The sequence below is a fragment of the Mastigoproctus giganteus genome, chromosome 7 (genome assembly GCF_048544385.1).
Source record: "Mastigoproctus giganteus isolate SK-2022 chromosome 7, ASM4854438v1, whole genome shotgun sequence".
In the NCBI taxonomy this organism is placed as follows: domain Eukaryota; kingdom Metazoa; phylum Arthropoda; class Arachnida; order Uropygi; family Thelyphonidae; genus Mastigoproctus; species Mastigoproctus giganteus.
The window spans coordinates 26,844,485-26,858,618 of NC_143581.1; the positions used below are offsets into that span (position 1 = coordinate 26,844,485).

At 35.2% G+C, this 14,134-nt stretch overlaps 2 protein-coding genes across 2 annotated transcripts; both read left to right on the plus strand.

Moving 5' to 3' along the window:
• The first annotated feature begins 2,190 nt into the window (after nt 1-2,190).
• Nucleotides 2,191-4,307, plus strand: LOC150082736 (techylectin-5A-like). The gene is made up of 6 exons (XM_090378780.1): nt 2,191-2,250; nt 2,349-2,490; nt 2,832-2,989; nt 3,217-3,322; nt 3,715-3,879; nt 3,997-4,307. Exons 2-6 carry the CDS (start codon nt 2,349-2,351, stop codon nt 4,302-4,304), a joined length of 879 nt encoding a protein of 292 aa, XP_090234906.1. The 5' UTR covers nt 2,191-2,250; the 3' UTR covers nt 4,305-4,307.
• A 3,746-nt stretch (nt 4,308-8,053) lies between these two features.
• On the plus strand, nt 8,054-11,607 carry LOC150082737 (techylectin-5A-like). The gene is made up of 5 exons (XM_090378262.1): nt 8,054-8,198; nt 8,751-8,908; nt 9,663-9,768; nt 10,905-11,069; nt 11,315-11,607. The coding sequence occupies exons 1-5, from the start codon at nt 8,054-8,056 to the stop codon at nt 11,605-11,607; spliced, it is 867 nt and encodes a 288-aa protein (XP_090234388.1).
• Nucleotides 11,608-14,134: the final 2,527 nt, after the last annotated feature.

Below are 14,134 nucleotides of genomic sequence, written 5' to 3' on the forward strand. Positions count from 1 at the left end.
ATACGGGACTTATCAGAGAGCAGATCTGAACCCCATTTGTCAGGGCTCTAAATCACATGTTCATGGCATCAGTTTCGGCGATTTCTGCAGTGAGTTAGGGTTAATAGGATACAAACCACTGGCCTCTTAGTGTAGAGTCCACTTGCATTGAGCCTTTTTAGCACAGCCCATTTGGAAATGTTTTCACCTGTGACAGCAGCAACCTCAAGATGTATTGGATAAGAAGATTTCGTAGGCTTCCGTCTTGCTTTTAAACCAGATAGCGGTGTGTTCTGGTTGACGCAGACTGAGGGCAACCTTGGCCAACTCTTCTTGTAATGGTTCCTGTCTCCTGGAGCTGCTTTCATAGTGCCGAGACCACACTGGGCCACCATTAAGCCAACGTGCCACTTCCGCCTGTGACTTCCCGGCTTCAAATTGTCCAAGGCCCACCATCTCAAAGAATTATCTAAACGATGATGATTTGCCATCCTGAGTACTTACTGGAGATGCGACTATTCTACTGAGCAAGTGAAAAAAAACACACCAAAATAAACGGGAATGAAGTGATGTAGTCCCAACCCGTGTTTTTATAGGCATGAATAATTTTCATAATGTGTGATTCTGAAAGGTGGTAGATCGATTTCTATTGGATAATTGGAATTTTCATGCCAGGGTGCCTGTTGTATCAAATATTCGCTTTCAGAGACACTGTTCATTATAAAATATTCGTGAAAAACATTTTGTTCTTTTAATTTTGTCGAGTACTGTATGTACAGAATGAGGTTATGTCGGAAAGAAACTCTTCTAGTGTTCGAAAACCCACTTCACAAAAGTGAACTTCATGAGATCATGTCTTCTGTTATGCCCTGAGATTTTATATTTGTTCTTCAATCGTTCTTGTCTCCAGCCCTCGCAGGTACCGCAGTTGACATAATCTCCGTCCTCCTCATACCCCTTGGAAAAGACCTGAGTTCGGATCCCGTCGATGACCTGAGGAATTTTTTCGAAACATCACTGAATTAGTGTCTCAGTTCAGGATAGCGTGGCTTTTTCTCCCGAAAACTTCGGTTTTTCAAACAACACACAGCAACTCGACTACAGAACACACGCAATATACAGACATATATACGGCGCAATATGGCCTAAGTTGCCGATGGGCCTAAAACCCTACAGCATCAACAACAAAGTGGGTGGGGGTTCTCCAAAAATACAATATTCAAAAATGTACATGAATACAATATTCCAGTTCTGTCTAAAGGTTGTCTGGTGTAGAAGGATAATGGCGTCTTTCTCTCCCACCCACTTCCTATAAATTATGGACAGGACATCATGTGCCTTCTTATCTGACAGTTTATACTACATGGAAAATTTCATGTCAGATACACTCACTAGTCAAAAATTTAAAACATAATTGTCACATAATGTGATTACAAGTCCGCTTTCTTGGGGCTTCTTAGCCGCTATTGTAATCGGGAAGGGCAGGTAGTCTTTCCAACTTTGAGGAAGTTATTTCTTTTTTTGGAGCACCTTTAGCAGGAGTCGCTGTTGAAAAAAAGAAAGGAAATCACTGGTGTGTCCAAATCAATCATCTCAAAAGATACAATGATTGGAAGACGAAAGGAGAATGTAGCTAAAAGGAAGAAATGCAACAGAAAGTCAGTACTAGGATTTGGTTACTGTCCCCTTTACAAACTGGCTTAGAGTACAGTAGATTAGAAGGAATGCCACAGCATCTCCAACTATGGGTCGTGTCTTGTAAGACCTGTTTTTGGGAGGAAAAGCCAGGAAGAGTCCTACAGCAGTAGACTAAGTATACAACTAGACGAATTTCACCTCATCGATCAATTTGAACATGGGAGGTTGAAACGCATCGATGAGGCTGCTCAAAATCAATCCTCCCTTCATCTCCATACGAAAGGAGGGAGGAGGGTCGCTTTTGACAGCGTCCTTCGCATAGGAGCATAACAGAATACGAATTTCAAAGTACACAAACAGAAAACACTTCCTTCCTTGTTTCCTCTTGCAATTCCGGATGCTTATTTGAACTTCTCAGAAGGCAACCATTCTAAGCAATGTATCCGATTAGTGTCAAAGGAATACTCATTACATTCTATTTAAAAATCCTGTTTACAGTAGAAGAGGCAATGTTTACAAAATAGGATGTTATATATAAGCATCCACACACAGTTTAAAGCGCCTTTCTCCAGAGAGTGTTTATCTTACTGCAGGCAAACGTTTTATCACTTAGTGTGGTCCACAGATTAAAAAGTACGTTGCAACTGAAAATTAATTTTAAATTTTTTTTGTTCATTCTGAGAGATTGCGTGTATTTTTTTTTCAAAGTCATTAAATATACATTTTTCCAGATGATCCAACGAATATTTCGAATTCTTATCATCATTCTGGTGTGTTGGAATGCTCACTCTACAGTGGGCAGAAAATGTGGCGCTGACTACAAAACGAAAGTTCAAGAAGTTTTTCATACGGTAACGGACATAATGGAAGAAGGTGAGGATGTTTACAACCTTTAAATCATCTGTTACAAAAGCGTAAATGAAAATTTTACTTTTCAATACATATTCAAAATTGCAGATGGGTTCTTATAACACCGGACATTGACTGCTCCACGCATGGGTGAACGACTATGTGTTGGTCAATGTCCCATGGTGGTACATAGTTGTCCAACCATGGACAGATTATGACCATCATGGTCATAGTCCAACCATGCATGGAGTAGTCAATGTCCCATGATTGAACAACTATGAATTCTTTATGCGGGTAATTTATGGTAGACTTTCTAATTTCTAATTCAAAAATCCTTTTATTAAATACTATTTTATTTTTTGTAGCTACAAGTCTTAGTCAATGCATGCCAATTGATTGTGCAGAAATATACCAGCGGGGCTACAACGCCAGTGGCATATACAAAATATGGCCCAGAAACAGAGCGGTGATGAGGAGCTTTGAAGTCTATTGTGATATGGATACTGATGGTGGAGGATGGACAGTGAGTAGAACTTTTCCTTAAGTATTATTTAAGATATACGGAAAAAGGAATTTGAGATAATCATTGTCTGGAGTTAATACCAATCTCGTCTTTTTATATAAATTAGCCCCAAGTTATTCGTTCAATCCCCTCTCCCAGTTTAAAATCCTGGTTACCTTACTGAATTGTATTTGTTCACGCATTTTTCAAAAATTGGTTTATTCCACTTGATATTTTGATTCTTGTAGGTTTTTCAAAGAAGAGTTGACTTTGGACGAGCTGAGAATTACTTTTACAAAGACTGGCAAGAGTACAAAGTTGGTTTTGGATTACTGACTCAGGATTTTTGGTTGGGTGAGTGTTTTCTCTCTGCACATTTCATGAAATAAAGCATAAAATAGAATAAACTCTGTAAGGTTCGGCCTTCTACAATTCTTCAAAAACCGGCACATTTTAAGGCAAGTTTGTTCTACTTTGAGTTCTTTTATAGCCCAATTTTAAAAGCTTACAACAATCATGAATATTACTATAATAAAATGCATGCGCTCTAAAAATTTTAAAACCAGACATTTGTCGAAATTAACTAATTGGAATCAGAACGTAAGAAAGTTAAATATTATTTTTGAACTGATATAAACATTTTGAAAAGAAACATGAAACGTTCACTCAAATCTGGTTTACTGAAATTGGTGGATTAGGAGAATGGCATTTGTAATTGTTATTAACAAAGGATTATTTTTCTCTAGGAAACGATAAAATTCATGCTATTTCCAACGCAAGAAGTAATTCAATCAGAATAGAGTTACTAGACTATAATGATGGGCATCGTTTTGCAGTTTATGATACGTTTTGGATTGAAAATGAAGAAAATCTGTATAAATTACATGTTGCAGACTACAGAGGAAATGCAGGTTTGATCTCTATCTCTCTCTCTATCTATCGTTAGAAGCTTTAGATGCAATAAACAAACTACAATCGTTTCTCTAAATATGAAACAAGTAAACTATTCTATCTCTCTCTCTTTTCAGGGGATTCTTTTTATGGCCATCATAATGGACAAAACTTTACCACCAAAGACAGAGACAATGACCTTCATGTAAACAACTGTGCCAAAAGCTATTACGGAGGTTGGTGGTATGGTAGTTGCCATACCTCTAATCTTAATGGTTTGTTTTTAAAGGGAAATCATAAAATTTCGGCTATTGGAGTGAATTGGTTGGCCTGGAGGGGTTATAAATATTCTCTGGCTAAGACTGAGATGAAATTGAGACCGTTGAGTTTTGATGAATCAAATGTTCATGGGATGGACTGTGAAGAACAAGTCTCTTGTAATTAATTCTTTGATAATGGTTTATATTTTTATATAAATCCAAAGTTCTTTAAATGTTAAGGATGGAAGAATTTATTAAACAAAAGACCAATAATTCGAATGGTTAAAACTTTTGTCGAATTGACTTTTTGTGTTTTTTATGTGTACTCTTTTAATACTTGTAAAAATAAAGTTTCTGTTTCAGAGGTTTGGTTCATTTGCAAGACTTTTATTATGTGTGAGTACAAAGGTCATTTCGAATTATGGATCATCCATTCAAGTCATCCATTGAGAAAACAAGTAATAATTAATCTTCACCCTTCTGACCATTTTAAAATGGTAAGATGTCAAAATTTCTTTGCAGATGAAGTAAAGATTGGCAGAGTTGATAATGACCAGTGCCAAGGAGCGCTCCTTCAAAATTACTTGGACAGACTTCAAAGATGGTCCGAGAAATGGCAGTTATGTTTTAATGCTGCTAAATGGAAGGTCTTACACTTGGGGAATAACAACCCACAAATAAATTATACACTTGGAGGGATTTAAATATAAACAGTGGAGGAGGAAAGGGATCTGGGAGTTACAATACGGGCAGATATGAAGTTTTCTAAACAGTTTAAATAGGCAGCCAGGAAAATCCACGGTGTCCTATCGATCATTTATCGACTGTTATCCTGTAGAGGTAGGAAGGTCATAATCCCACTTTATAAGGCAATTTTAAGACGATATTTGAAATACTGTGTTCAAGTATGGAGACCTCATCTGAAAAAGACTTTGAGCTTTTTGAAAGAGTCCAAAAACGAGAAACTCGAATGGTGAGATCAGCAGAAGGAGGACGGTATGGGGAAGGACTCCCATTATGTGGGCTACAGAGGTTGGCAACCAGGGACATCAGAGACAATCTGATTGAAGTTTATAAGGCTCTGAGAAGGATTAGTAAAATAAATGAAGGTGTAATTCTCACTATTATAAAGAGTTCTAGAAATAGGGGTCATAAATTCAAATTACCGGGCTTGAGATTTAGATTAGATTGTAGCAACTTTCTTTTAGCCAGCGAGTCAAGAGATGAATCATAGATCAAAAATAAATTAAATCTCCATTTAATTAAGTGTATTGTGATATGGACAGAGATGGTGGACGATGGATAGTAAGTAGAACTTTTCCATTGAACAAAGCCGTTACTTTGATGTGGATCACTTTATGTTTTGCTGTTTTACCTCATGGATCTTGTATGGGTACCGGTAAATGTTGGATCAAAGAACTGCACAGACAGTTGACTACGGAGTGCTGACCTCTTTTGATACCACCCTAGCACCAATGGGCCAATACTGATTATGTGTTGCATCATCGTCTCTGGTTGGCATCATCGGTTGCATCACAGTCCTCTGCTTTGAGTTACAGATAAGTCATCATTTCGAATTTCATCATTTTGCCCAGCCCTTTAAGGGAAAGTGGACCTCTTCTTAATCTTTTTGATTGGCATGGTATTGGTATTTGATTAGTACTCCAAACCATTGGTAATGAAATCTAATAACAATTTAAGAGCAGCCATTAGGTTGGAAATATGCGTTATCGGAAATATGTATTGAGTATCGATTCTGTTCGATCAGCCTTCTTAAAATAACGATTTTTTTCATTAAAATCGGTTATTAATTAAAAATTTAAGCTTAAATTAAATTAAATTAAATAGATTTATTTTATTGTTTAACAATGGTTCCCTTACTTATGAAAACTCATAGAAAGTGAAAGTTCAATAATCTTTTATTGAAATAACTCCATGCTACTTTTTTCTCTTTAAATTTAATATAAATAAAATTAATTTAAATTTGCATTTTAAATCTCACATCATACTTCGAAGGAAAAAATTCCATAGAATTCTTTAAATTACATTATGGATTTCGAGTTGAATTTTAAAGTTTTATAAATTTTGAAATTTTAGTTTATTAAAGAGAGAGAATTTTTTCACAATTTTCTCTTCATTTTCTCTTACAAGAAAGTTAATTGTTCTTTTAATACACTATACATGCAAGGTAGCAATTTTACTCTTATCCTAAGATAAACATGGTTTATTTCTGAATATATCAACAGGAACTGTGAAAATACCATCGATGTCATATAAGTTCATGTGGGCGTGGTTATGTATCCTTATCATAACCGGTAGAATAAGGGTAAAAAGATACTTCCGGCATCTGATTATAAATCAGTGAGTATACAACTTTCCTAGAAGTATTTCTGATGGAAATACGTATAGGAAATTTCTGTGGAGGATATTAGTGCGCGTTCTGGAAATTCTCACAGCTATATAACTAATTTTCACGATTTAAAGTGGACCATATTCCTCCAGGGTTTGTTTAATTTTATTAAAGGGTAAGTTGCAAATCCATCTCTATTCTGCCTTCCTTCCATTGAATTTCTAGCCAATTGTACAAAATGTAAGGATAAACCCTCCTAAAAGCCGAATGATTTCATATGAAATATCAGGAGACAAATGAAATTAATGAATTCAAAACTTTAACAATTATTGTTGACAAAACAGTTTTTAATAATAAATGAAATTAGAAAACATAAATACATTTTTAAAATTTAGTATTTAGTAATAAACATTTTACGTATCCATGTGGACATAAATGACTCCAAATGTTATCGGAAGGATCAGTAAAAAGTGCGTGATGTATTTTAGGTTATTATTGCCACAGTTTTATTCTTTTTTTTTTTTTTTAATGAAAGATTTGGAGCTTAAGATATTCCGCTTCATCTAAAATATTAACTTTACCTTAAGCTTATAAAGATCTAATTCGGTGAAGACGATGAATATTTGAATTTTTTTTTTTTATAAAAATAAAAGATAAAAATATTTTTTGTTCAAAAATAATCACAATGCAATAACCTGCAGAAATGACAGTAAGTATTGTTATGATTAATCTTTATAAAATTCATCCTATTCCAGAAGAAACTGGAGCTTCAGACCTTTCCCGACAGAGGTCAGCTATATTTGGAAGACATTGAAAATAAATATTACATAAACTTGTCTTTTCTATGGTCAAGCAAATTGGTCAAGCAAGATTTCTCCTTAACAAACCCATGCTATGTCGGAACTATAACTTCAGTCTTGTATAAATGATTTTGCATTGCTTCTTTAACTAGTGATTCCATTACTTTCCCTGGAAAAGAGGTTAAACTAACAGGTCTGTAATTACCGGTGTCGTCCTTTGACCCCCCCCCCCCATTTGTGGATTTAGAATAAATCTGCACTTCTTCAGTCCGCCAGGACCTCCGCTGAATCCAAGAATCCTCGCATAATTACGGCTAAGGGATTGCTTATTTCCTTTGCTGCCTCCATCAATATAACAGAATAGATCCCATTCCCCCAGTTGCCTTTCTTATGATTAACTTCAACAATTTCTCTTCCATTTTGCTCTAAGTTATTACAAAGTCATTAAGCACCCTGTTAGAGTTTGATAAACTTCTGGCATTCCCCTCCCTGAGAGTCATTAGGCCTATAACACACTTGTACTCATATATGAATGTAGATACAAAATACTCATTCAGTTTGTCAGCTATCCGAACAGGATCATCAACAGTTGAACCATCAATATCAAGTGGACTAATTTTAGAACTCTTCATAATAAAATTTCTATAGATAAGTTCTTTCACAAAAATTTATTTTGTGAATGTTTGTACATAGTTTTTTATTCGTTCTTCGATATTTAAATACGCATTTTTGTTTTGTCCTTTTGACTCACTTTTAATCATTAAAGAACCATTTTGGATTACAGATGGCGCTACAGTGGTACACACTAATTTTCTCTTCTTTCATAATAAGTGGAGCTCACGAATCAGTTGATAACGATTGTGCTCTGAATGATGCAAATGGAAAGGTTGCTGAAGCTTGTCGAGCAATGAAGGATATTTTGTCCAAAGGTAAACTACATATGCATTTATTGTTTATGTATCATCTGTTAAATATGATTTGCATATTTAATTAAGTAACAATTTACAGACTAAGAGTCTCCTCATTCCCATTGTGTTCAATGGGAATGATGTTTTGAGTTCAGATTGTACAATAAATCATTAGGTTGAACTCAACGAAACAAACGCTTTGATTTTATCTGAACCTTTCGTATGGTGTCTAAAATATAATTATATGTTAGGCACCAAAATTTAATTATGTAACTGAAAAAAATAAACAAGTTGAACAGTATTAATAAATACTATATTTATTTTTAGAAATAATTATATTTACTATAATATTTTGACTAAAATTCAAGTGAATGTAAGTTTTTAGCCATAACCCGATGTGGTTTATCTCAAGAGAATTACATTGCATCATCATGATTTTTGCTTATAATTTATAATTAAGAATTTCCATTTTCTCTTTTCCCTACTAGATGACTGCTGTTTTATTTTAGAATAATATGCAAAAAATGGAAAAATAACCCTTCTAATTATAATTATACTAATTATTCTAAATAGCTGAGACTTACAGACAATGCATACCATTTGACTGTGCAGAAATATACAAAGCGGGCCATACTGAGAGTGGAATATATAAAATCTGGCCCAGGAACAGAGCAGTAATGGAGAGTTTCGAAGTCTATTGTGATATGGATACTGATGGTGGAGGTTGGACGGTAAGTAGAACTGTTTCGCACATATTTAGAAAATAAAGAAAAAGAATAGATATCGATCCGCCATTTTGGCTTTCTCAAGAACTCTAGAGTTCTTGAGAAATCTTTAACTTTGCGTAACTTCGTGTGAAAACTGTCTGGTTTTTATGCATTAGTAAGAAACATTAAAACAGTTATCCAAAGAGAAAAAAAAATTAGTGATTTTTGATTTCTTGTTTTAGTAAATGTTATTATTAATTTATTTATTCATTTGTTTATTTATTTAATTAATAAAACAATTGTACATGCGCATGCATTAGTTTGAATTTTGTGTGCTTAAAGGTTCATTGAACTTCAAAATGGAAGAGACGAATCGCTTCATTTATGCTTATAGTCTTTTTATTTATTTATTATTTTTTTTGAATTAATTAAAAAATTATATTGAACTATGTTATACTGAATTTATAAAAATGTTGTATGAAAACACAACATTTTTAAATTAATTTTTTTCATAAATAAGTAAATAAGTTTAGCAGGTTCATCAACAACGGGCAAGCATTTGTATAGAAATTCCAATAATTTTAATAAAGGTCTTGTTGTTTCATTTTATTTCAAGTAATTTATCTTTTTATTTTATCCATACGAAATTATTTGAATAAAATCATGTTTTGGTTTTATATAAGAACAGTCTTTCATTTATAAATTGTTGTTTTATAAATTTTATAAAAAATTATAAAAATTTATAAAACGAAAAAATTGTTTTATAAATTTTATGCAGGTTATCCAACGAAGAGGCGAATTTGGACGAGAGAAAGATTACTTTTACAAAGGATGGCAAGACTATAAGCTTGGATTCGGAATTGTAGATCAGGATTTTTGGTTGGGTGAGTGGCCATTCTCTTTCTAATTTATAAAATTTAACAACTGTAATTTAATAACAGTAATTCCATTGCATAAATGGCATTTATGCAATGGAATGACTGTTAATGTCATCCACATGACCACAGGTACAACTGGAGTAAGATCGGAGGATTTTAATATCGCACATTATAGTAGAGAGCCTTCTTCCAGTCTTCTAACGTCCAACTTGCATGCTTTTTGCACCAGGCGAGTCTTTTACGCCGATGAACCTTGGTTAAGAGAGGATGCCGTAGGGGTGCGCCTACAGGCGAACAGTGCTGCGCCTGTACGAGTCATAGGACCCAGCGCTCACCTCTAACATCAACCTTTTGCTGACCTTTGCAGTTTTGCCGTCAGGTCGTTGTTTGACCATTTTGACGCCAGTCCTGGTACACTTTAACTACGGAGACTCTTGAACACCCCACCAGTTCAGCCGTTTGGGATATCGAGACACCAGCTCGTCGAGCACCCACAATCTGTCCTTTATCAAAGTCCGATAAATCCTTCCTTTTACCCATCACGCTGGGAATTTTACTACCTACTGAACCACTGACATCTATCTATGCTACGTAGGTCGACTAAATGCGCACTCTCGTACCTAACGTGGTCAATGGTTCGCATTCAGTTTTCATACGGGTGGTCATAATTGAGTGATCACTCAGTGTATTTCTACATATTATGTGTATAAATTGTTTTACAAACATCTTATTATTATTTTCTTCTATTTTCCATATTTAATGATTTTTAAAATTTATTTTAAGTTTTGCACGTTGTGCTACTATTCTTTATACTCACAACAGATAAAAAAAAAAAAAAACTTAGCCTGCAAAAAGAGTTGCATGGTATTGCACTACCTTCGCTAAATGTTTAATGATTTCCAAAATTTGATTACTGAACATGATAAATTATGTAAATTATTATAATTGTACTTGAGCTTATCACATATCCGTGTAATTTATTTTCTTTGTAGAAGTACGTGTGCAGGCTGAAAAATCAAATTTGAACTATCTTCCTATAAAATCGTCAGTTATACCAAGTATTAAAATGCATACTCGGTAGAAATGTTGTACACTCCTAATTATTGTAATGAGAAATTAAAAATACACATTTTTCTCTGTAGGCAATGATAAAATCCACGCTGTTTCCAACCTAAGACCCAATTCCATCAGGTTTGACTTGAGTGATTTCTCTGGAGAATCTCGTTATGCTGTTTACGACAAGTTCTGGGTTGAGAGTGAGGAGAATCAATACAAAGTTCATGTTGAAGGTTACAGAGGAGATGCTGGTTTGTACTATTTAAATAATTTAAGGTGTAAGCAGTGGACTGCTGATTTTTCTGTAATTATTCATTATAATACATTTAAAGAGCTAAAATACATTTTCTTTTAATTTTTGCATTAGATGTATTAAGAACTTTACAGCTTAATTAACTGTCTGAGATATTAAACGAATGATTGTTTTCAAATATTCTCTGCTGCTATCGAGTGTACAAAGATAAACATTTACCCTCCTTTTTTATTTATTTTTTAGGAGATTCTTTTGAAAAACGTCATAACGGTTGTAATTTTACTACCAAGGACAGAGATAATGATATCCACACTTATAATTGTGCCGAGAATTTCAAAGGAGCTTGGTGGTATACAAATTGCCATGATTCTAATCTGAATGCATTGTATTTAAAAGGAAACCATAGCACCCATGCCGATGGAGTAAACTGGAAATCCTGGAAAGGTCATAATTATTCTCTGGCTAAGACTGAAATGAAACTTAGACCGTTGAATTTTGTATCATTATCACGAGAGAAAGAACCAAAATCAATATGAAATCATTATTTTTTAATTTTAAATTGGTGAGACCACTTAAGTTAAAATTCTCTGACGATGATTCAGCAACTTCAATTCAGACTTACAAGTACAATTATTTGAATTTTTCTCATGTTATTTAATTTTTTAATATCGATATTGTTAAATAAAGTTACCTGGACTCCATTTCTGTTTCTTAATTTCACATGAAACTTCTAAAATGTTTGCGCACCTCATACATTTTAGGTGCTCAAAGGTGCAACACACTGTTACTTAAAAGCTCAAGAAGCACAAAATCATGAATAGATGAATCAAGTAACAACTTCTTATGAAGATATAAAGGTTATAATCTCACTGTACAAGGTAAGATTAGGACCTCCGTAGTGGGAAAAAATTACGCTTCGACAGGTCTAAAGACGGGCAACGCGCCTGGTGAAATTGACAAAAGTATTTACGTTAGGTGTGTGTTAAGCGCAAAAGCAATTAAGGCTATGAGGTGTTAGGATATTGTGCCTGTAACTGCGTGAATTCGTTTGTCAGTTAACTGGATGACAAACCCGATTTTACTTGAGCCCTACGGACTCAGAACCATTGGAAAAAAAGTCAAAAAGGCACGAGAGCCCATCCAATAAGCAAGGAACCCATATTAGGCAAAATTACAAACACATGGACTTCAGAGGCTGGTAACTAGGCACCCTTAGAGGGGATCTGATTGAGGCAGGATCTGAGATGGGTACAGTAGTACAGTATGATGCAAGAAAGCAGATTTTACTGGGTTTTTCGGGTGTTCACAGTGCTTATCTACCCACCGAGGAGACCCCAATCAGGGGCAATACCATGATTTCCGTAATGGCATACACATTAATTACAATAGGATAGTATGCGATGTTCTTCAACAACGTGAGATCGATGCAATAAGCAGCAAACCCAGCCTGCACAAAGCTACACTGGTCGACAAAATAACAGAACACGTAGATATTGTGGTATAAATCATGCAGCTTGGGATGTAGCTGGATAAATAATTGGTATGGTGGTGTACCATAGAATAAGGATGAAATGGGATGACAGCGAGAAACTTCGGACAGGTATAAGGGGAATTTATAGAGGTTTTATAAGAATTACCAAAAAGTTCACATTAAAGAAATCGATACAACATGCTTGAAAAGATCATCCCTCCAGATGATCCCTTCCAACGGTTATACAGGCCTGACAGTGGTGAATCATGCTCGATATAAGGTTGTATATGCGCAGACCGTAGCTCACTAACTGACCAAGAAGTTGGCTGTCAGCGTAAAATGCGAATCCCAAGGGCGTCTCACATATGTTTGATCGGATTTAAGTCTGGAGATAGTGCTGGCCAGGGCAATCGTTCGATATCTTCAGTTTCAAGATATTCCTCCACCACTTGAACTCTAGTTGTAGGTGCACGAAAAGGAAATCAAGGCTAATGCACCTCTAAAAGTCGCACATAGAGTTTGAGGATCTGTTCTCGATACTTCTGCACAGTTACGGTACCCTTATCAAAAAGATAAAGAAGGGTATGTAGACATGCAGACATGTATAGTATCTTATGTAAGGCGGCTCCCAAACGCTAGTTCAACTCCGCCGTGGTACACTGTGATGTTACAAAACTCTGCAGAAAGGCCAGAATATGTGTGTAATGCTATGTATGTGTTTGTTATGTTGTTTATGGTCGCTTTGCTATCAGGAAGCAAAAAAGCACCAGGGTGGTGCGTCCGGATACCCGTCTACGCCGCGAGGAGGCGGGTCACAACTGAGCGCGAACCGCAGCAAACCTCGAGTGTCACGTACCGAATGTCGAAATCATTTAAAATATGAGCAAATAAAGTTATTCACAATAAATTTTAAAAAATAATAATAATAAAATAATCAGAAAAATTAAAGATAAAAAATAAATAAATAAAAAAAAATAAAAATAAAATTCAGTAAAAATAAGTTAATAAAATGGCAAAAAAATAATAAATAATAATAAATAAATAAATAATAAAAAAAATCATCCTGCACCAGTGTAAGAATATGGACCCGGCCTCAGGACCAGCCTGAGGTTAGCAGGAAATAGAAGTCAAGAAGACACAGTGATGTCGCTCGGCGTCATAAACGTTTGTTAACCAACTGTCCAAGTCGAAGATGGTGGTGAAGATGGTACTTGAGCTAAAAGATGGTGGTAGTGACGATAGTATCACGGGATGGCGATGATAGAGATGCTGGTCTGGATTGGATGTAGAGCTGGAATAGGAATAGTTCCTGAAATTGGGGCACTACTGATGATTTGTCCACGTCTGGAAAAGGCTTTATGTGCAAAATCTTGCAGAAGATGAAATTTTTCTTTGCAGTCCAAGAGAGGAGACTCATTGCCTGGGGAGAATGGCTGACACAGAGTAGACAGAGGCTGACGAAGATCCAAGTAATACATGGACAGGTGAAAAGAACATGCTGTCAGTCTTCTGGGCTGCCACAGTTACAGAGGGGTGAATCAGACAGGTTAAACATAGCAAGTTTAGCACGAAGGGAACCGTGACCAGTTAGA